Source organism: Hippocampus guttulatus, chromosome 13, assembly GCF_054856545.1.
Source record: "Hippocampus guttulatus isolate MCC_2025c chromosome 13, RoL_Hgut_1.0, whole genome shotgun sequence".
Taxonomy (NCBI): Eukaryota; Metazoa; Chordata; class Actinopteri; order Syngnathiformes; family Syngnathidae; genus Hippocampus; species Hippocampus guttulatus.
This window is the reverse complement of record NC_141273.1, coordinates 9309329-9333294: the sequence shown is the minus strand read 5'-3', so window position 1 is coordinate 9333294 and position 23966 is coordinate 9309329. Positions and strand designations below refer to the sequence as shown.

Genomic DNA, 23966 nt, shown 5'->3' with positions numbered 1-23966 from the left:
AAAAATGTGTAACGAGCGCGTGTAACTTACGGCCTTTCCTTGCCTCCAGTGACAATGAGGCCATCTCTCAATGTTGTGTACATGGTGAACACAGGGCCCGTGTGAGCTTTGGCCACTATCCTTATAAGAATGTGCTCTTTCCACACACATACATCCCCACTTATGGTACCTGTAAATGTCAAGTTATTCTGAAAAGAAAACAAATCTGCACTAATCTAGTGGTCTAAGACAGCAGAGAAAGCAATGCAAAAACTGTTCAGCAGCATCCAAGAAAAACAACGTGGCAAAAGCAGCATTTTAAAACAAAAACATTCAGAGATCAACGGCAAAGCCAATGATCCGAAGGCACTTACCGCTCCAAAAGCGACAGAGAGCATGGTCTGCATGCGGGCGTCCTCGATGGAGCTCAGCACTCCTTTCTTGCTGAGCAAAGCTCGCCCTGCTAATGTCCAGAAGCGGACATGCTTGATCCCCACAGAGACAAAATGAGTGTCCGAGTCTGGACGGAACTCGGCCACAAAGATCCGCTGCGTGTGACCAATCCGACTGGCCACTTTGCCACCTGAGAGACAAAGCCCAAGACCACATACAAGGTGAAGCGAGGTCAGTCCGGGTGAGATAGATTTTGTAAAGATGACCCGTGTGAGATCAGCTTGTACCTTCCTGCCACTTCCAAATGGTGATGGTGTGTTCCGAGTCCAGGCCCACAGACAGCAGGAGCTTCCCTGTGGCACTGAAGCTGACAGAGCACACACCACCCGAGTGGAAACAGCGCAGCACCGATAACGTCTGCTTGGTCATCGCGTCCCACACGTGAATAGATGGAGATGTGGCTGAGGGACCGAGAACATGTGACCGTAATGAGAATGTGGATTTGTTTCTTTCAAACCTCGAGGCACTTTTTACACTCATTTACCTGACATGTCACCAGTGTCACCTAAAAGGACAGAGGACAAGGATATTTTCTTTAATTGATTAAGTCAGCATTGAAGCTCGTTTCCAAAGACACTCAATAGCACAATCGAGAAAAGGGAAAGAAGAGCAAGCAGCTGGTGAGGTAAGAGGCCGTCGCCTCACAAACATACCTACTTGGCCAGTTGCCACCACATTGGGGAATTTTGGATGTTGATTGATTGTCAGGCACAGAATGTCATCACTGTGTTCAATGTAGAAACTTTGGCAGGCTGCAAGAGAATATATGCACACAAGCGGTTATTACTTCTCACTACTGTCATGGCAAATTCTATCTGTGTAAAAGCCTACAGGTGGTCAAGTTGAGCACGATGCCAATTGAGGCTGTGTGGTAAATGATGTCCGCCCCATCGTTCAGGTAATGCACGTTATTGCGGCAGTCATTGCCACGGTAACCGAACACCAGCTCCAAAACCAGGTCCTATGGAGAAAGTCAGAGCAGGCAGTCAGAAAGTCAGGAAAGTGGTTGTCATGACAACAAAGAGCATTCGATCGAGGGCGGCGGCAGAGAGGTTGTCTGAGCAGTCTACACATCTGAAATCAGATCAGATACAAGCATTTTTAATCATTTTCTGTTCTGAAACACATCGGAAAGCAGCATTTTTTATACAGTTTGCAGTGTTTGCAATAAAACTGTTTACAGTGACACAAATGAAGTTACGCTTACATCAATGGGTCTCTTCTTTTTGCCAACGTTGTTGGTCTGCAGCTTCTCAGGCTGTGGCAGGGCTCTGCTAACAGGAGGTCTGAAACACACTGCTGGGTTACAAATGCTGCTTATCACCACTCTGATCACAACAGTGATGCATGTATCTTATGAAGGATAAGAATGGGGGTTTTTTTGTTTTTAATTTTTTTGAAAACTTAAGCGTTTAAAAAAAACCATCATCCTCTGATTAGTATCTGGTCGTGATTAGCACAAGTTGTATGTATAATTGTAACCACCAATAAAATACAGTGCACAAAATAACCAGTAAGAAATAACTTAATGAATGACTAAATGATGGCAGACATGTCTTTGCTGAACAGCTCCATGTTTAATTCCTATATAGACAATTGAGCGATACACATGTGTAAAAATAACAATTAGCTTACCTTGAACCTCTGCATGGAAGCAAATAAAGAAAAGAAACCAAAAACAAGAATTACTCAATATGTTTTATACAGTACTCACTGATTGCTGCTCAGTGGATATGCACGTCAACAACACCTCAGCCACTGAGGACATAAAACAGAGAAGTCAGCACCATGCTGTAACCATGACAACCAAAGCCCATTTCAAGGACATCTGCTGCCTTGTGCAATCGACTTTTTACTTCCATAGTATACCATTTCAGCAGTTCCGTGAAAGAATTTCACATTATTTCTGTCCAGGAAAACATCACATGATGTGTTATATTTTGAGATTGGTTCGAATTCCAGTGCTCATACTTTGACAAACTCCAACTAGGGAATGCAGCCAAATGAGCCCCAATCCAAAGCGGTTACAGTACACAAGACAGATAGGCAATTTCCAAGCTTTGTAATTTGGGTGGAACATTGCGTCAAAATTCCATTTCAAGGAATATCAGGTCACTTGGTTTTGTTCAGGTGTAACTACACAGGGGTTGCTTCGAGCAGAGAATGAGAGGGGATCCTATGACAGACACAAAAAAAGTTTCAACCTTGCTCATCAATCTGGTGACCGGTGGTTGTGTTATTACTTTGGCTCATACTAAATCAAATCAAAAGCCTTCATTGTCATTTTGTGCCATGCAGACAACGAAATTATGAGTGCCGTTCCACTGGTGAGGATAATTATTTAAAATAAAAGCAATCAGTAAAAATAAAAGAACAAGATGTAAAGTGGCCTTAGTCGTACAAAGTTCACATCTGGTGTATGCATTATTGTCACACTATTGCACGTCTCATTTCACCATTTCAGGATTGCACTTAATTGTTCAGAGATTATAAGTATTAGTAATAGTCCAAAAAATACAGTCTGTGTCATCAATACTACCGAGACTTTATCTTGGATGCAGTTTCCCCAAACATGAAACACATGATCTTACCTGACCACACCTTGTCTTCAGATGGTAATAAAGAAGGAAGCAGGACAATGACAGATTGCAGCCATTACAAGGAAGAAGAGCAGATAAGGTGCAAGTTATTTTAAAAGGAGGCCAAGTATGGAACTGAAGTCAAAGATAAGAAAGAGACGTCTACAAAAGAGGTCTCGTTGATGCAAGTAATATTTTCTTTGATACACTGAAAACTTTCCCACAGCTTCACATAAGAATACCTCTCATCCAATGAAGGCTCTTTCATTTGCAAGTGGGGTTTTACACCAGTCATGGGGCGCATGTTGGTGGATAAGGCTTTGATGGTATAGTTGATCTCATTCTCCTTTGTCACATCACTGTCATAACCTAATGAAAAACAAGATTGATATCGATATACCGGAAGCAGGGACACTTGCCAAAGACGCTGTTCTCACACCTCCATCATCCTCGCTCTCAATGTCTGACTCCTCGCTGTCACACTGTCTGAGCTCCCTGTGGGTCTCGGGCTCATGGGCCCAGATCATGAGGCACGTGTCCCCTCCACCAGCCGTCACCAATAGGCTGTCTTCATGGGTCCACCGCACATTTGTAACATGCGTGCTGTGAGCCACATAGCGTTTGAACTTTGCATACTTGCCCTACGAATGAAACATCTTTCATCAACTTGCCACAGTGACATAAAGCTATTCTGTGTGTTGAGCATTGTATCTTACCCTGACAGGGTATCTGAAGAGCTTGATGTATCCTAGATCGTCTCCTGTGGCGAGTACCTTCTTGTCATTACTAAGGCAAGCAGAGGTCACCTCTGTGACTTCGCTGATCACGGGCCAGATGCCCTCGACAGACGTACCGAGGACACATGTCCACGAACTCCAGTCAACCTTCTCCACCTACAACACGTAGATAAATATATCTACAAATTATGTTCTGCTTCAGAGACCTGCGGGTTCATCCATCCATCCATTTTATTTACCGCTTATCCTCACTAGAGTCATGGGTGAACAGAAGCCTTTCTCAGCTGACATAGGGCAAGAGACTTGGTACTCCAGGTACTCCGACTTCCTCCCAACTTTCCAAAAACATACGTGTTGGGTGAATTGATGCTTTAAATTGCTCATTGGTGTGCATGTAAATGTGAATGGTCGTGTACGGTACCCAGTATGTGCCCTGCAATTGGCTAACGATAGTCCAAGGTGTACCTTGCCTCATGCCCATAGTCAAGTAGGATGGCTCAAACTATGACCTCAATGACGATGAACGAAAAAGGATGGATGAAATAAGATTTGTTTTTCTTTTTTAACACTTCACAAACTTCCTCTCTCTCTTGCTCCTGCGGTGTTTCTTCTCCCATCTTACCTCTGTGGCAGGGATGGTCTGCCTCTTGCCACGAGGCGCCTCGAAGAAAAACTGCTCTTTGGCACTGGTATTAACTTGGAGTAGTTTCCCTGTGAATTAAAGGGCCCGTAGGGCCACCGTGCTTGATGGTTATTGAGCAGTACCACACAAGGATTATCAACAGAACAAAGGATGTTTACCTCTCCTGTCCCAATCCAAGTGTGTGATAGAGTTGAGGCATCCTTTGCATACTCCAACCCATTTGCTGCTCATTACATTGTAAATATCCACAAATGTGTCTCCTGATGCCACTGCAAGGTACTTGCCAGAACCTGAACAGTGTGAAGAAAACACCACTAATTGGTTTATAGTCCTGTTTTCGAAAGCTGGACTTGTCAATAACTAGGGATCCACAAACCTGGGGAGAATTTGATATCTGTGATGATGTCCTTGCGGTGGTGGAAGGACACAAGGTCCTCCAAGGTGTCGGCATTCACAATGAGAAAGCTGCCATCGTTTAGACCGACTGCCAAGGCTTTGCCATCAGGGGAGAAGCAGCAGCAGCGGCCACCTGTGAAGGGTGTTTGTTAATGGCCCGGGATCGATGCACACATAGTCTGGGACACAGAAGAGGAAATACTTTACTGTCAACAGTTGGTGACTCACCTTTCCTGAGCTTGCGCACTGCCAACATGCAGTGACTGGGGGAGAGGTCCCATATGCGTAAGGTTCTGTCATTACTGACAGTGGCACACAGAGGGAGGTGTGGATGGGTGGCAAGGCCCCAGACTTCCCCTTCCATGTGACCCTGCATGACAAAACACTCGCACTTCAGGCTTCAAAGACCAAAAAGAATGCTCTGCTTAAACTGTTTCCAATTCTTGACAATGATCTGATAGTTTGCAATTCAGCAGCAGGTTATGGAAAAACTTTACTTCACGCTTCCCTATTCGATTGGTCCCATCAGTCAGACTACAGTTGTAATTGTAAAGCATTCAAAACAGGCAGTCAATACTACTCTGACAGTTTAAAGACAAGGGGCCCACACTCGGAGTCAGAGCCAAGCCACGCAAAATTAACAATCGAGTCTTCATGGCTACAATTTATTTTCATCAATGCGCATCTCCTTGGGTTGTGCAAAATACCGCAGGCAGTAAGTGTAAGTGGAGGGCTGTCTTTTAATCTCAAGACCGCTGGACCATTGTAAAACTTGCTGCATCTGTTCCAGAGCTCAAGTACCTGTCGACACCAGGGGTCACCAACATGTTGCCCGCAGGCACCGGATAGCCCACAAAGAACATGAGTAGTGTGTTCGAGAAATGGCTCACCGGTGATGGGGCATCGTGCTTTTCAAGGAATGTTGTAGAAGTGATTTTTGAAAATGGAACCACTTGCAGATATTAATACAAAAAAGTGTTGCCAATTGACCGATTCTTATCTTTTTAGATCATTGTCCATAATTATTGCGCAGATTTTTATTTTAGAAGTATCTATCAAATGGTGGTCATCACATTAATCAGCACCCAATAAGTAGCTCTCAGGTTGAAGACCCATGGTATATACTATTTAACGGATGAGTGTTTTGAACATAATATTCTTTGTTTTGCCATCTAACCTGGACAAGTAGCATAATGGGGCCACTTTTGTCCACCTCCAAAATCTCTCCATTCTTCGTTCCCACAAGAATGTGGCCATGGCCTAGAGATATGGCACGTATGGATGGGTTGTCTTCCAAAAGCAAGCCTAAAGAATGGAGAAAAGAAGTCATGCCAGGACACATGGGGAATTCCTTTTAACTACACTCACTGAATGTTGTCAGTGTATCTGGAGCGAATAGCGAACATGACTGGTGCAAGATGACCATATTACCCTTGGAGCCTGGAGCTAGGACTGCCCTCTTGATGGCGTAGGTCTTGAGGCATCTTTCGAATGTGTCATCCCAGAGCGCGACTATACCATCCTTCCCTCCAGTCACAAACCCCTGCAGAGAAAGTGTAATGGCATATTCAAAGCGGAATGAACATGTCACTAGTGGATATGAAATAAATTTGCACAATGCACCCCTCCAGGAAGATTATTAATGGGCCATTTATTATTTAAAATTGTTCTAATTTGCAATTACAAAAAAAAGTCCTGTCATTACCTTTTCGAGAGCATGCATGCTGAAAACGGGGCCGTCATGGGCTTTGACAGTCTTCATCAAGAACATGTCCCTCCAGATGCAAATGTCACCAGTGCACGTGCCTGAGAAGACCATCTCTTCCGACCAACCGTAGACGGCACACATCATTGTCTCCGTCTTGCCCATGCTCCCCTTGCGCCCAATTAGCCCACCACCTGAGAGAGTGAGAGTAGACACAGTAAGATGCATTGCTTTGAAGAAAGACTTCAGCTTGTTATCGCGGCTGCTTGTCAGCATTAATAAGCTCAGCGGCTCTTACCAGCTTTATGCCAAAACTTCATATGTTTTACACCGGCAGTGATGAGCTTGTCAGGCAGGTAAGGATTTATTTTCACTACGAAGATCTTGTCTTTGCTTCCACTGAAAACACAACAGTATTCATTATTAATGAAGGTGACTGGATGTGTTCCAAATTCTACATTATACAAAATGTGTTCTTCCTCAGCCCAACCTCCAGCCCTCCTTCAGTTTTTATGGAAATCACTCCCTTAATTTTGTGTAATCCTCTTGACGGCACAGGCAAGTACGGTACTAAAATTAGAGAGGGCACTCGGCAAAGCCACACACAGAGTTTATTCTTCATTTAAAAACCTTTCAATTTATCTTTGCAGATGGCAAATAGGTCAATGTAAAGAAATCTTAAAATGTTTAATGAAAGAAACCTGTTTAAATCGGCCATAGTTATAGGGACGAGCACTATATAAAATGGATGGCTAGACAAATAGAAACCATTTTCGTCCTATACTGAAGTAAAAAAGTACACCTTATTTGCCCATCTTCCTCCCTGAAAACCATGAGGCTTCATCCTTGCACGCCCACTCTTTGCCTCCTAGCTGAAGACAACTCTCAGGCCCTTTTCCTCACAATTGCATTGCACAGCACCCAACAAGGTCTGCAAATCAGATTAGTGCAGCTTCAAGCTGTCTCTGCACTTTCAGTTGGAGACAACAGAAGAGCAAAAAACACACAGTGCTCTCAACGCGTCAGGGTCAGTTTAAATTGAGGTGAGACTAAATATGAACATCAAGTGGGCTGAGCAACAAAGAGGGGAAAAAAAGTTATTTTGATATGCGGACGTTTTACGGTTACATATTTCTCACAGTGTGGTTATGTAATTGTATTCTATTAAGGCAGCAATTAGGACAAGTTACAATCAGTGATTCAGTGTTACAGCTTTTAAATCTAGATTTTCATTATGCCTTGCTTTTGGTAGCCCATTTGCTATTATATAACATAGTTGTACCTTGGAAATATGGTCTCCTTGTCAAAATAAAATCTGACGTGCTCTCAAGAAGACGAGCACTGAAAGTAATTCTCATTCATTATGGATACAGTTGGAGCCTTGGGACATACTCTAACTATTCAAACCTTGGCAGGCTTAAGTGTCGCAGTGGAGCAGCCTCTTAATCTAAAAGGCAATTCCCTTTCTTCCCACTGCGAACCATGAATCACACTGTCATCCATGCACTACAAAGTGGCTCCAATTTAATCCACATTTATTAATGTCCATTTTTAAAGAGGGAAGCTCCAATAATCTTAAAAATTAACACAGAGGACTGTCAAAGCTCTTTCAATTTCCATATAGCAGCATCCTGTATTGTAAACAAAGTCGGGATCACACTCACCACATGGCTGAAAGCTTTTCCCCCTTTCTCCAGTCCCAAAGCACAATTGTGTGATTGTCATCCAAGCCCACTGAAGCCAGGCGCTTGCCATCCGCTGTGGAGTGTAAATCAAACCTGTGTTATTGGCAGAGATAGATCAAGCCACTGTTTTGTCTCTGCCCGTTGTTAGCAGTGTACGTGAAACATGGTGCAATTGATTGATACCTAAAATGTGCTATGCCTGCGTGGGGGCCCAATTAAAGGAATTTCTAGTTTGAGGACGGCTACTGTATAACAGGGAAAATACCGAACTCTGAAAGTAATACTTCAAGGGATCTGTCTGAAGATTAAATTATTAGGGTGAATGTCACTGTGCCTAATGAGTGGTCAAACGATACAAAATGAATTTTTTACATGGCTTTATTGTCAACAAGACATATGTTAAAACAAGTAACTTTGAAAACCAATGTGACTTTTAATGTAAATGCAAAAAACCCTGACGTCACACGGCAGAGTGTTTTAAAACGTAAATATGGTCCAGAGTGGAGGGGCTTATTTTATCATCTCATATCACGAGCGTAACGAAGTGGGAGCAGGTAGAAACATTTTTGAGAAATAACAACATCAACATCCTTTCATGGAGATGTTTACGAAAGATAACACCACTCCATTACCAGTTGTCATAAATCAACTGTCTGTGTGGCTGAATTACTCCTGTCACCACATGTCAACTTTATGCTTGATGTTTCAAGTGGGATTAAATCAAAATCCAATGTAACACTGTCACTCAAAACAACTTCACAGATGCGCCGACGATTGTCAGTACACACCCTCCCAAACACTCTTCCTCCACCCGCGCAAAGTGCATATTGCGTTCCTGATGACGCAAAGGTCGGATGTGTATGTATGAGCGTTTATACTGCAGATGCATCGCATACATATCCGATGTATAAAAAGAGGCAGAGGTCAGATTTTGACTTATATTACAATTCAATTGTATTTCTAAAAAAAGGTGTGGAAGCTAGATCAACAGGCATACATTCCTAACAGCACATTACATAATATAGTGAACATGAAGTTCAATGGAAAACCCTCAGATTTTTGGGGGGTTGATACTGACTCACCTGAAAAGTCCAAAGTGCACACTCCAAGCTGGTGGAAACCTTTCAACACAGACATTGGTTTTAATGTTTCTGTGTCCCATATGTGGACGGAGGAATCTCGGCCAACCTGGATAGCCATAAATCATTATTTGAACACAAGTTTCTTTGTTACATTTAAGTGTACAGATGAGACAACCGGCAGTGTAATACTCATGTCTCTACGGATAACTCGAGAGCGACCTGGCCTGTTGCTACAAAGTCCTTGAGGGGGTGAATGGCCAGACAGAGTATGTCATCATCGTGGCCCATGTAGAAACGTTGGGTGTTCTGCTGTCTGTTGTACACGATTCCAACAGCAGCCACATGGTAGACAATTTCACCGGTCTGAGTATAGAAAAGATTACTTCTGCAATCATAGCCCCGGTAGCTGCGAAAATAAAAAGAAATACAAATGTTCTGGAGAAAGACTATTTGTCACTCAATTCTTTTTGTAATTGACCATATTAAAGTGCAAGTTCACCCATGAATAAAGTGCAGCTTCAACCCACTCCCAGGGGCTCGCTCTCTCTTCTTCATTGCGATTCCTCGATCTTTCTCTTTGCACTGCTCTTTGAGCTGAGGTAGATCTTCTTTATAAACCTGAATTCATGCAGAAACTTGAGCACGTGTGCTTAGTAAAATTCTATGGACATTCAAAATGGCAGGCCCCTGAGTTAAACACAAACCTGTCTTCTATATGTCAGCTGTGTCTCCTGCTCGATTTCCGAGTCCATCTCAGGCACATCTGACTGATCAGAGTCTGACTCTTCGCTGTTGGAGTCTGCCAAGGTCTCTACAAATAGAGACATAGTTTCATTATACCGAGCTGGTAAAAAATAAACATGAATAAATTAAACAGCTCTGTCTGAGTAAATGCTACCATTTTATATCCAGTAATACTGTTTTCTCTCCTGTTTAGTAGCAAAGCCAAATGTTTCAGGATGCTGATGCTGCACAATGACGCTGAGCCAAGAAAAGGCAATAAGATGGATTTGGAGCTAAAGGAGGGCTCCTCACGAGGTCCATTAGGAAAATGAAAAGGAAAGACAGTCGGAGTAGGTTTTAATTATCGAGAGCGCAGCTACACCCAGTCTGTGCAAAAATAGCAAGTTGGCAATGACAATGCAATTGGGCTTTCCAACTTTCATTCACATTGAAGGGATGCCTTTAAATGTTATGGAATAGGGAACAGTTTAGTACGACGGTTGAAAACATCAAGCCAATAAGATTGTTGGGAGCAGAACAGTTGAAAAGAGCCAAGCACAGGAGTGCTGGTTCAGATAAACACAATTACTGCTTAAATAAACAATGTGGATAGTGTAGCACTGTATCGAGTGTAACTATTCTAACACGTTAGAGACATCTGTACAATTGTAATCATTCCTAGTGCAATACCAAAAGAATGCAATGCAGTTCCTTGGTTTCAACCAATTAAGGCAGTTTTCCTTCTTCTCACCTTGTGGTGCAATATGCAGAGCTTCTTTTGATTTTCTCTCTGGTACAAACTTCCATTGGAACACCGAATGATCCGCGCCACCAATGGTTATAACCCACTGGTAGTCATGTGACCATCTTACATTGGTAATATGGGCTGAGTGACCTAAATATTTTTTAAATTTTGCACCTAAAATCAAGAGAAATATAACATGAATTCAACAAGGCATTAAGAATGACAGGTGTTTTGTTTACCTTTTTTTATACATGGATATCGTAGAAGTTTGACTAATCCGTAGTCATCTGCTGTTACCAAGACTTGATTGTTGAAGTTCGCATCCACAGAGTTAATATCATTGATAGCAGAATATTTGGGCCATATTCCATTAACCTCAGGGCCTAGCACACATGTCCATGAAGCCCACTGCACCAGCTTCAGCTCCTCTCTGTTGGTCACCTCCTTACCACCTGAACAAAAGACACACATTTTATATCACAAGACACGAATGAACGTGGGGGTTTTTTTGTTTTTTTTTTAACAGACTACATTTCACCTCAAGTAGCTTTATGAATGGAGCAAATAAAACATACTTGGCATCCGATAGAAGAGTCTCCTGCCGCTGCCATCGTTCGACTGCAGGAACTTGCTGTCTGTCGACCAGTCCATGTGTGTGATGAAGCTGTTGGAGCCAATGCACTCTCCAACTTTCTTGTACCTCTGCACAACACCATAAATGTCCACTGAGTTGTCATTGGAGCCGACAGCCAAATGGGCCCCATCGGGGGAATACTTCAGCTCATGGATAGCCTCCTTCCTGTCCTTGATGTGGACCACTTCGGTCATATCTCTGGAGACGAACAAAAAAAACGACTCTTCAAAAAATGGCTTCCCCAATGGCTAGACATAAAATCTTACACAGTCTTTCATTGAATTGTGTACTTGCCTGACTCTGAGAATGGTAAATGACCCATCCTTCATTCCCAGGGCCAAATGAATACCATCAGTGCTGACAGCTGCACAGCGGATCGGTTCCTCCATGTTACAGCGAGCTATCAGTGCATGATCAATAAGGCTCCATATCCTTGTGGAGGAGGAAAAGTTGTGACAAAATAAGAATCGTTAATTAATCATGGACTGCCTTTATGTAATGGGCCTAATTTACACAGATCTGTGTGTACACTCACTCAAAATAATTGAGCCAAATGTAGGGAACTGGTGCAAAAGTGCTGAGGATTGCCACATTTAAAAGTGGATTTTGGGGTCTAGGTAGCTTTGATGGAAAATTTGATGGAGCATTGGAAATGCAAAATAAAGTATGAAGTGCGTGTTAGTGGAAGACAAAGAAACATATTACTGAATTTCAGAAAAGATACGTATAACAGAATTTTTTGGGGGCAACCAGCAACAATGTTTTGTTTCACTGATCCAGAATGCACGGCCAGTGGATGTATTTACCCATCCTGCATAACACTGCATTTAAAACTTAGGACAACACACCGGGAAAACTATTCCGGGAGAGGCACCAATGGACACCCAGAAGCAAGGAAATCCAGAGTTGAAACAAGTTTTATCAATCTTGTGCAACAAACAAAATTATGTGTTTTGTGCGTGTGTGTGCCGATGAGGGTTTGTGGCAAATGTGTCATGCTTTGTTACTTTGAGTGGTGGTATTTCCCAGTTCATGAATGCATCACTCTGTTGGCAAGTAGAGCTCATGAGCTCTTCTTGCTTGCCATGAAAGGGAGGTTTGCATCGTATGCGGTATTCTTGGATGAAATGTGCCGGAATCTGATCCTCACACCAGGAAGCCATGACGCTGTATTAGCCACAATGCTTCTCTTTACATCTCATATGACCCGGATTACCACTGCTGCACGTGTGTCTCAGACAGGCATGTAGTCAGCAGGAAAGTGAGTGATGAGGCAGCATCAACATTCCAAACAAAATGAATATATAATTAAAAAACTCCTTGACTATTAAATGTATTGGTGGAGATTTTGATCGTCAACGTAGTCTTGACTGGTCGCTTATTCTCGGCAGCGCCAGTTGATATGCTATGACATGACTTTTTATTGTGAGTGACTCCAACTCCCACCTTGGATCATTCAGAAGCTCCAACATTGCATTTGCTATATAGATGAAATCATGATCATTTTGTTTCTGGCATTTACACAAGCAGAAAAGATCTGTTCTCCCCACCGCAGCTTATTTTGCCTGTATTCTTACTCATCCTTTGCACAGTTATAAAGACCTTTCAGACCCAGTGTTTATAGATTCAAAATCAGCCATCGCATTTCACCTCTGGTTTAACAAATCTCATTCCTAAAACAATATTTGCATACACTGTACTCCTCCCAGAATTCGCAAAACGTTTAGTTTTGGATGGCAGAACGGCGTTCGAATGTGCTTGCGTGAGCAATCAAATTTGAGCTAGTTTTGCAAGTGTAATTTTTTAAAATAAATCATTAGCAGACATTCTCAGACACAGGAGGTACTGCAACACTGAATTGCTGATACAATATTGCAATTTTCTCAACTCTCACCTGACTGAGCGGTCATCACTGCCTGTCACAGCGAGAGGCTTGGTGGGGTGCACGGCCAGCGCCCACAGCTCGCCCTCACAGTGACCCTGCATGATAAGGAAAGGCTTGTTGCGGTCATGGACCACCACCTCGAAGATCTCACTATCTTGGGTGCCCACCAGGATGTGGTCTCCCCGCCAGCAAACACTACGCACAGACAGCCCTATCCACGCACGCACGCACGCACGCACGCACGCACGCACACACACACACACACACACACACACACACACACACACACACACACACACACACACACACACACACACACACACACACACACACACACACACACACACACACACACACACACACACACACACACACACACACACACACACACACACACACACAAACGGAAAAATATCAATACAATGTCGTCCAAACAGGTTTAAATTTGCATTACTGGACAGAACATGAAAAGTCAAGACAGGATGTGTAAATAGCCATCAACAATCATCAACAAATAAAAGGAAATGGAAGAAAGAAGAAAGGGTGCATTAGTAGGGAGAAGAGAAAAGAATGACTTTAGCAGCATGGTGTAGATATGCCACTTAGTGAGGTGAGCCTAATTTGCCCTGCAACCTTTACAGAGTGGAGGCATTTTGACATCACCTTTATATCCTTGGTCTGTTTCCCTGAGATCAATGACAGTAATTGGTTTGAAGTTGAGATCCCACAGGCGGACACAACCATCTCTTCCCCCGGTGGCAAAACCCTCTTCGCAAGCGTTCATGCTGAAAATCCCTGACTGGGGGAAATGACAGGCTGTTAGTGTGCAATAAACAAGCTATGACAGTACCAAAGGCAACTGTTTAACAAGGCCTTCACAGCTGCACACCTGCTATGACGGCCCCAATGTCACACAGAGCTCAAAGGAGGAGCAAGAGTCGCTATTAATTGTTTGCTACTGTCACTGCAAAGGAATGTTGTTGAGACCCTAGCAAAATATTTGGGTGGTATTAAATAAATAAATAAATAAATAAATAATAAGAATCGGAACATACTGTAGCTATTAGCCCCTCCCCCATATCCCCATTCCCTAACAAAGCTGTTGATCCCATAGATATAATTTAATCCAGCGGAGCAAAAGACTGATCCTTCTCTATTGAGCAAAATCAAGCAAGCATGTGCATCTCTACCGATGGTGGATACCAGTTGTGAGCCATCCAAGCCTAAAGTCCTTCTCTGCTGGTCACAGGCAACCAACCTAAATTCTAGTATTTGTTCCATGAAATTGTATTCATATATTCCCAACAGTCTCTTCTTTTCATAGCGTTTCGCTTGGTTGCACTGCTTAGGGTAAGACTGTGTGTATTTTATTTCTTTCTTTCAACATATTTCAGCCTCCATGTGTCTGCATGTCTTTTCTTCTGTCTCGTCTAGTCGTTTGTGTATAAACCTTATCTTGTTTAAACTTACCCCATGAGCCCCTTGCACAGTTCTCATCAGATTGATCCCTTTCCACACATAGATGTCACCGTTCAAGGCACCGGAATACGTGACCTCATCCTTGGCACAAGCCAGGCAGAGGATGGTTTGGAGCTCCCCCGTCTTGCCAAAAACTCCACGTTTGGGAGTGAGAGCATTACCACATAAGCTCCAGAACTGCACATACAGACAAAAGAGTGAAAAGTTGGTGGTGCTGGCTAATAATCGCTCGCGTAATCCTGTTGTGACACAGCGAGTGGACAATAACCAAGTGTTAGGATACAAAAGTAATCAGAAAAATCATCGCTTTATGTTTGGACTGACACATACACCCCCACACCTGCACACATATATGGACCACCTTGAAATACAACGCACACACGCGTGTGAATTGCTGCTGTAACCATCTGATCAACATGCACAGACACAGGCGTACACTCACAGACACCAGCATGCTCATTATTTATAAGCAAGGTCATTGGGATGCATAGGCACAGCCTCGTCTGAGGGCTAAATCCATCAAAGAGAAGGAGGTGAAAGCAAAAGGGAGGCGCCCTGTCTGCATTGAGATAAGATCGCATTGAGCTTTTCAAATGCTGAGGCACAACGGTCAGCGCATGAAAATGGAGACACACTCATCACTGGCAGGCAGAGGGAAAAATTACAATAATGATCAACGTGTCATGTTATTAAAAGTCTAGCGACGCTTAGCTGGGTGACATATCACTTGAGAAAAACATCCTGACATACCAGATATTACAACTTGCCTCCAGACTGATAAACACCTTCGTGAGGGGCATTATTAGACAGAGATCATGAGCATGGATACCTCCTGGCATCTAAAATGAGGACTAAAGTACAAAGGCATCTGATCCTTCAACCTATAGCAAATGAAAATGGACGAAACTGTCATTTGCAGCTATAACGGCTTCCACTTTTCTGTGAAGACTACAACATGCAAGAGTGCATCAATCGAAATTTGTGCTTGATCATAAAACCATTGAAGGCCTTTAGTTCAGTCCAAACGGGGATGTGCGTACTGTAGCTCGCTATGCAGGGCTCTACATTAACAATGGCGCTACATTACTATCCTTCAATTTAATTTGAATTTCCTTGTGTGGGGTTTTTGATAAGCCTGTAATGGGTTTCAAACGCAGCGGCACGTGATTGTTTTTTTTTTTTTTTGCCTTTTATATTTGCCTTTTTGTTCAAGAATGTGCAAATAAAGCACAACGTAAAACTTTATCAGGCCACCTAAGGTCACTGACACTGGCCTGATAGGGCCAGTATACATTTCATAAATAAATAAATATGATGAAATCAACATGCTTTTCGAATATTAATATTCAGTTTATTGATTTTTGTCCACTTACATTGATCAACTATCATTCATCTTTTTGCTGCGCTGTATACATTTTTTTGCACATTACGTTAAATCCTAAGCAATGGCTTGACCAAGCTATAAAGGCCAGAAAATATCAAACGCTAAATCTTCATATTAACTCACTGACTTACAGTAGTTTCCCAATGAAGTGCATATGTTGACATGTAAAACTTCAACAAGTCATGACCCTTCCTAAAGTAACTGAAAAGGAAAAGAGCATTTGCATTGAATTTATGCATGGAATTGAGAATTAAGATTAAATCATACACATGACGCCTGGGACGGTACTGAATGTGGACCGATTCTGAAGTGTGTAAGGGAGTGGTTCTGAAGTAGGTGAGATGGGCCTCTATGGTACCCCAGCGTGTGACAGAAGCTGCAGGGATGGATGCAGTGTGACGGCACAGCCCTCCCTGCCCACAACTGATAAGGCAGCAAGACTCGGGCAGCAGCTAATCCCTTTGCTGAGAGGAGACGAGAAGCCAGAGGGGGTTACGACGAGGCCAGCGGCAGAAGCAGAAAACTCAGTGGGGCAATGTAGAAAGATAGAAATGGGTGGGAAAACATATTTTGGTATACCGAAACATTCAAAATTCCTTTCGATGACGACGTGTGTCGACTTGTCATGTAACTCCTAGCAGGTAGTATAGGTGCAGTCAGTAAAGTGACTGTTTTGTAGTTTTATTTTCCGCAGCCAGTTTAGGCATCATACTAGTTCAGCTAACATTTTGCCGCCAAGCTATTCAAAAGTCAAGACATGCATAATGACTGGTTCACATGGTGACTTTCATGCAGCAGTTGGGGGAGTGATTCCCATTGAATGTCCCATTCACAATCACCCTTGGCTAAGTGGTGATCAGTACAGGGTATATGTACATTGCTTTGTGATTATGGCCTCTGCTTTAGGCTGTCACATTTGCCTCAAAATGCTGAACAGGACAAGCTTGAATGGCACTTTTAAAACTCAAATTTGAGAATGCGGCATGCCTGCTTTTTTAATGGTAGCCAATGACAATATTACACAATGAAGAATAAATGCATGGCAACATTAGACCGGAATGTCTGCTTCACAATCTAAGACGGCCTTCTTACTGCAATTACCGTGGAGAGGAATGTACTTCAGAAGCAGCCCCGCTCCTTTCTCTGTCACACTACAGTAACCCTGAGCAATGTCAGAGTGTTAAGTGCCATGCTAGCAAGGGTCAGCAAAGAGCACTCAGAAAAAGTAGAGGAGCGATGCTGCAAGGTAGTTTTCTCACAGTTCTTGTCCATCCGCATTGAGTCAAGCTCAATCCTGTGGCAATTCACATCACTGCTATGAAAACACTTAATTTCCAAAACTATATTTTGACTGTTTTATAAAATGAGCTGCTAAGGCTCTCTCTTGTTTAACATGTTTCACAATCCAAGCAGTTTTCTATCAGTTCCTATTTTCAATGCAATGATGTAATTGGTTGCATCCCTGCATTCTCATTGCATTACTGAGCTACATGACGCATCAGTCGAGGCTTTCTTATCATCCATCATGACTTGATTTGGTAAACCCACACAATCAAATGGGATTCAACTCCATCTGCGAGTGTATTGATTCAACAATATGTTTAATTATTGTGGCTGCTGTTTACTGTGGTGTAGCTAATTACGGGAAGCTAAACATTCATTCATGATCCTCCAGAGTATTTTTGTTTTGTTGGCCATAATAAGAAAAAGGCAGACATCCATCAGAGGAGTTTTGTCAGTAAGATGTGAACTCCAAAGCTCGAGCTGTTTTGACTGAATCAATGCACAAAAAGGCTAAACAATTGACTGTGTGCGCTCGTGTGTGTGTGTGTGTATGTGTATAAAAGCAAGTGGTTTGTCCACAGCCCTGGTAGTTGTCACAGAAGTTGTGTCTCCCTCAGCCCACGAGTGAGTGGATTACTGCCAGTAAATCTCCTGGATGCTCTGAGTGCTATAATCACTGAGCAAAGGCAGGGCCAGGGAGCAGATGTCACATGGTCTGCAGGGGAAAGGCTGGGGAATTATGTGGGACAATTGCTGGATTGCCCTGCCATTGGGAAGCCGGCGTAGAGGGAGGCGGAGGGAGCAGACTAGGCACGCATTGTGGAGGGATGGGGGTTCGCGCCAGTGGAGGTTTCTGTGCCACGGCAGTAGTAGCAAGAGTTCAGAGTAGATACAACAAAAGAGATTGAGATGAGGGAAGTGAGACTTAACACACGCAGTAGACCAAATGCAACACATATAGTTGATACAGTGGAAAGCAGTGGAAACGTAGGCATTTCAATGCCCATAATTAATCCTTATTCATATTTGCCCTTTGTTGCCTCATTTCCAACTTTTTAAATTTGAAAATGTCTCCAGTTAAGTAATCCAACAACTGCACACCCAGCGGTTGAGTTCAGGAAAATTTCTTCAAGTCAACATCAAGAACATCCAAAAGTTATGTTTTGTTATTACCAAATGTCATCCCAACAATATTATGAGTTTTATCTTCACACTGATCCGGAAATCTTAAGAATACATTCCTTACATGTATGTTAAAGGTTTCGATGGAACAAGTAATCCTAAAATGCCGGAAAATTGAAAAGTTAACTCAATACAATGAACTTTGGCTATGTCCATATAGAAAGGTGTCTGGTTCTTTTTTAGAATATCTATCCGATTGTCTGATTTTCACAATGGTATAGCATCAATTGAAACACAATAGCACTGCACTGAAAGAAAGGGAAATGCAGTATTTCCAGAAGCGATGGGGTGCGACACAGTGTTGCCTAGTTGCGATCAATTCTATGCCCTGAGAATGAAATGATGCGAATGGATGAGAATATCCACAAACTTGGTATGGATGCCACTGCCTGACATGTCCAATTGGCAGACTTCCAACATAAACATGATTTACCATTTTCCTCATGTTATGGGATGTCCTCCAGTACTCCGAGCTCCTTGCTTGTTATTTCCGAATGGCTTTGCACCAAAGGCAATACTGCAGCATATCCCAAAGGAAAGTTTGGCAGTGACACCGTAGATGAACTCGTGATTTTTTTTTCTTTGTAGAACGTGAAGGAGACGGAATAGAGGCGAGGCAAAAAAATAAAAAAAATAAAAGGATGATAGAGCAGCTGCAGCTTGTACTGTGGAGAGCTGTGAAAAGCTCAATGAACAGAGTAATGGTTCATCATACAAAGATAACATTCCTTCCTCTCTGCAGTCGAGAATTGCCGCAAAATTGAGTGAACATATAACATAATGCTAGTCACTGGCTGCATTGCTTGTATGTGAAGTCCTCATAACAGAGATATCTAGATTAAATCCAACGTGCACTCCTGCTTGTTTTCAGACATTACACAAATCAAACCTTTCCCGTGATGTGTCAAATGAAAAACAATGTGAAAGGCCTGGGAGCATTTGTACCTTGATGTGTTTGACTCCACAGCTTACAAGCTTGCTGGGCTGGTACAAATCCCACGATATGTCAAATATCTGCAGGGAGAAGGCAATAGATGCATCAGAGATGGGCTCTCAATAGGACACTTGTATTGACCGCTGATTCTTGAAGCTCTTATGTTGCCGCTATTCACTTGCTTGTCAGATTTGTGGCAGATAAATGAAAGGAGAGTGCTTGAGTGGACGATGTTAAAGTGTGGGTTGTGTTAGAAAACAACAGTTGTCTGTGTCCTCACCATCATAGTTGCTTGAAAAATCTCTTTTGATTAGCTGCGTGGTGTCTAAAATAGGCTCTGCAAAACTCACAATCAGGCGGCGGGGCCTCGTTTGTTTGTTTTCATTGGACAGATGCTCAATTTTGCAAATGAGGTTGATCCATGCTCAACTTGTGATGGAAGTAGGGGTAGAAAGAATTGATTTACCCTGTCTGTATGGCCCGGTGCCGCTGCCAGAACCTTCCCTCTTCTCCAGTCCCACACGCAGATTGTGTTTTTAGAGTCCAAGCCCACAGAAACCAAACACTGCGGACAGAAGTACACATCACATAAAATAACACCTTTCCACTACCTCCACCATGGCATGGCAGGCCACAATAAAAAGGCTAATAATGGCTACAGAGCAGAGCAGAACAGTTGTCCAGCCCCTGGCACTTCCAGTGAGCTCATTGGAGTGTTTTTGCTGGAGGAGCCTCCTATAGCTGACTGAGTGAGTAGAAAGGAGCAGCCGAGCAGAAGTGAACATAGCCGCTCTTATGGAAATGTAGCTCCACTCTGCTGCCTGCTGTGCAAGGCAGGGGATGCCCTCTTTGATCCACTGACTATAAAATTAGTCTTCGGATGACTCCAAAACGTGCGCTGTTTAATGCCAACCAGCAGGAGAACATTTAAGCAAATATGTGCAGAGACAATTGGGCTGAAAAATGCATCATTTTAAAAACTCGAGTCCTATTTACGAGAAACGCCCGAGGGTAAAGATTGGGCTGGTGGGTCCAGAAATATCACAACAACCGTTCCATGTTTCCTCCGGTTGACGTCGCACTGAGAGACATCTGTGCACATTTTTTAATTGCTTTTATATTTGGACTGGCTAATCACACCAGGGGTCCCTCTGGATTGTCTTGACTTCTTTTGAATACGAGTGATGAATAAAGGTACCTCACTGGGAAAGGACGCAGCTTCCTCCTGCTTTGAATACTGTCACTTTCCATCTAAATCCAAAGCTAGTTAGCCATGCAGGAAAAGAACATGGGTTTATTTCTCACGGCAAAATGCAGGAGGTATGAGTTTACTACAAGCGCTTGTATAAGAGACATGCAAAGATAAAAATCCCGAAATAGTTAGTGCATAGTACTGATCTTTAATGAGCCAACACTTGAGTGTAAAATACCATACAGTGGACTCCGCACATTAGCGGTTCGGCAATTACGCATTCACCCATTCAATGATGTGGTAAAAAAAAAAAAAATCTGCCCGTTTTTGTATTTCTTTTTGTTTGTTACGTGACTCGTAAAAATACTGTTTACAGTGTGTATGCATAGACTTTCGGAGAACAGTTGAGAAGTTACATTTTCATTTGCTTCACGGAGATATGTCTCGGCTCCTTCTGTGGTACCTTTGTGTGTCTCCTAATTGATACCCGTACAGCTTTGCTTTGTGATACAATGCTGAAAAAGCAGTACCTCAAATGACTGAGGCATGAAATGTATCCATGTTTAAGTTTGAGAAATGATCTGAAGAATATCGCAGGCTTTGACAGATGACACAGTATCGATCCCATGTCACTCCACCAGGTGTAATGGTTGTCTCGCCATGATGTTCGTATTGTCTTTCTGTGAATTTTGGCTTGGAAACACCACTCCATGTTGGGCAAAGACTACATGCAGTAGTCTGGATCTTCTGAGTTTTGGATCACAGCTACGTAAGATAACTGAGAATGAGTGCACAATTGAGCCCTAATTTTTTAGCACGGTACTGGAAGTACGAAAGTGGGGAGTTGGAGGCTGCAACTTGACTACATGGAGCAAGCAAAGCAGATGCTGCCGAGAGATGTGCAATATGCCATAGGCAGTTTCCTGCACTGTACAGCATTTTTAAGAGTACGGCAATGTTAAAAGATGTTTATAAGTGTATGAAGTGCTTAAGGATCACAGCTTGGGGTGGGTGGTCTAAATTATTAATGCAGGCAATTACAATTTTACTTAACTTTTCCCGGAGGGGGGCATCAGTTATTCGCCAATCAAGTTTTGATCTTCCCTTGGCCTAAGTCACCTGGAATAGTTTCCATTTACAACCATGCTCCTAAACGGGCATGATTGAAAATGGATTCGCAAATCCACGTCAAATTTCGCACACCTGGTTGGGAACGTCTTAAGATCACATTTGTACACCATAGATGTCTGTATCATTCGAGATTCCCAACTGTACCTGGCCTTCAAGGTCAAACGCCAGGCAGGCAACGCCATGACTGTGCACATCTTTGAGGATGGACACCGTCTGCACAGTGTAGGAGTCCCACACACAGATGTACGGCTCCTTGCCCACCTGCCCCGTGGCCACCAAGACACGCTCAGGATGTAGAGCTAAACTGTAAGGAGAGCGGGAGAAGAAGAAAACAAAACATTCTATTAGCAAGGCCATTTTGCGTGCTTGTCGTTTGTCAGCACGTGTGCTGCGAGCAAGCAAGAGCTTGCCTTTGAGCAGAAACTACTGCGATGAGATGAACACATTAAACTCATGTGGGGCTGAACGACGAAGGAGAGGGGCAGCTTGACGAGGTGACATGGATGACTTAACACAGATGCACGTGCGCACACACACCCACACCCACACCCACACCCACACACACACACACACACAGAGTCTAGTTTAATGTGTGCCTGCAGGATGTTCAAAGGGACGAGGAAGCAGTCAGTTTGAGTCCCATGAATCATATTGTCCATTTGTTAAAACACCACGAAGCGAAATTCTTAGGTCACTATAATAAATAGGGTACCTGTATCGGTGCCGGTATAAAGTGAATTTTATGTATTCCATATCTAAACGTATTCCATATCTAACCAAACATTTATATGGTCTTGTAAACATATAGCTTCCTCTCCTTTAGCTTGATGCTAACACAATCTAAAACACCACAGAGGGACTAATGAATAGCATCAATATTGCAGTATAAATAATTAAATAGTGAGTATTCAGCCACAAACTGTGCAGTAACATATCGCAAAAAATGATACAAAAACTCTCACAGGCAAAAATAAAAAATAAAAATAAAATAAAAAGAATTACATGACTGCAGCTTGGCCGCAACTTTCTTCTGTGTGACTTTTCATCATATCTATGCGTGTTATCTGCATGTGTGCACCACACTGAGCCCCTGGAGGCCGAGGCGCGTACATCAGAAGCAGCACATATACCTCCCAGGCTAGTGGAATAGGATTATTCAATGTGTCAAGAACCAGAAAACAACTCAACTCTATTTAAGCGGCACTTTAAAAGCAACCGCAAAATGCAGTACACGATAAGATCGAACTCAAAACGCAACAAATAAGAGTAATAACACAATAAATGAACTAATTTGCCAATTAAGTCTTGTAGGAGAGTGAAATTCATTACCTGCGCATTAAAACGTGTTTTTGAACAATACCCGATTGTGTGGAAAAGCTTTGTTGCATTTGAGTTGAAACTTATGCCGTGTTTAGTTGTGTACAGTACTGAAAAATATTTGGTTGTGTGCATCAAAATGGTTATATTTAATAACAATAATGAAAATTAGGTGAAAAGCATGATATTTTCAATTCGTTTTTGAGCAATATCTAATTAAAATAAAACAACTTTTCATCAAAATTGTAAGACATAACACTATTAAGTATCCGCTGTCAATATCGGTGATTACTTCAATCTAAGTACTCGTCCTAAGTCTGAAAAAAGTGGTATTTCGGTGCCTCTAATTCTAATTATTGTTATTAGTAAATGCAAATAAAAATGACATGTAGAGTAAAAGCAAAGTACAACCAGGTAGACAAACTGGCAAATGGGCAGTGCTCTTATGTTTCTGGGAGGAGGATGGTTTCTTTACTTCCTTACTACTACAAATTTAGTGGGATTTGGTTTTGTATTTTTGCATCGTGTCACTGCGGTGGAGTGGTTCTTGCGCCTGGCTTTGGTGCAGACGGTGCGGTTTCAATACCCACTGAGTGAGGGAGTGAACATGTGTGAATTGTTGGCGGTCTATGTGTGTGCCCTGTGATTGAGTGGCGAGCGGTCCAGGGTGTAGTCTGCACTCTGCTTGTAGTCAGCTGGGACTGGCTCCAGTTGTCTGCTACCATGGACAGGACAAGCGATATAGAAAATGAATACATGGGTTGTTTGCATAATATTAACAACTAACAGTTATACTTTGTCAACATGACTCCAGGTA

The 23966-nt window shown here is 42.7% G+C and overlaps 1 protein-coding gene across 2 annotated transcripts in view; it reads right to left on the bottom strand.

Annotated features, from left to right (window-relative positions):
* Window positions 1–23966, bottom strand: part of eml5 (EMAP like 5) — a 37428-nt gene that overhangs the window by 6597 nt on the left and 6865 nt on the right. The window contains exons 2-36 of one of the 2 annotated variants that reach the window (XM_086127295.1): window positions 21977–22136; window positions 19976–20074; window positions 19521–19589; window positions 14717–14902; window positions 13880–14045; window positions 13256–13457; window positions 11656–11793; window positions 11303–11559; window positions 10967–11179; window positions 10734–10901; window positions 9964–10070; window positions 9759–9877; window positions 9479–9665; window positions 9260–9365; window positions 8157–8250; window positions 6791–6891; window positions 6493–6686; window positions 6219–6330; window positions 5965–6092; window positions 5016–5157; window positions 4768–4920; window positions 4550–4681; window positions 4371–4459; window positions 3728–3904; window positions 3451–3652; window positions 3254–3380; window positions 3024–3038; window positions 2068–2076; window positions 1640–1718; window positions 1264–1393; window positions 1086–1184; window positions 917–937; window positions 660–833; window positions 354–562; window positions 31–188 (exon numbers count right to left, since the gene is read on the bottom strand). In XM_086127295.1, the coding sequence (XP_085983421.1) occupies window positions 31–188; window positions 354–562; window positions 660–833; window positions 917–937; window positions 1086–1184; window positions 1264–1393; window positions 1640–1718; window positions 2068–2076; window positions 3024–3038; window positions 3254–3380; window positions 3451–3652; window positions 3728–3904; window positions 4371–4459; window positions 4550–4681; window positions 4768–4920; window positions 5016–5157; window positions 5965–6092; window positions 6219–6330; window positions 6493–6686; window positions 6791–6891; window positions 8157–8250; window positions 9260–9365; window positions 9479–9665; window positions 9759–9877; window positions 9964–10070; window positions 10734–10901; window positions 10967–11179; window positions 11303–11559; window positions 11656–11793; window positions 13256–13457; window positions 13880–14045; window positions 14717–14902; window positions 19521–19589; window positions 19976–20074; window positions 21977–22136 (4722 nt within the window). The remainder of the gene's footprint in view (window positions 1–30; window positions 189–353; window positions 563–659; window positions 834–916; window positions 938–1085; window positions 1185–1263; window positions 1394–1639; window positions 1719–2067; window positions 2077–3023; window positions 3039–3253; window positions 3381–3450; window positions 3653–3727; window positions 3905–4370; window positions 4460–4549; window positions 4682–4767; window positions 4921–5015; window positions 5158–5964; window positions 6093–6218; window positions 6331–6492; window positions 6687–6790; window positions 6892–8156; window positions 8251–9259; window positions 9366–9478; window positions 9666–9758; window positions 9878–9963; window positions 10071–10733; window positions 10902–10966; window positions 11180–11302; window positions 11560–11655; window positions 11794–13255; window positions 13458–13879; window positions 14046–14716; window positions 14903–19520; window positions 19590–19975; window positions 20075–21976; window positions 22137–23966) is intronic. The other variant, XM_086127294.1, reaches the window with a different exon arrangement.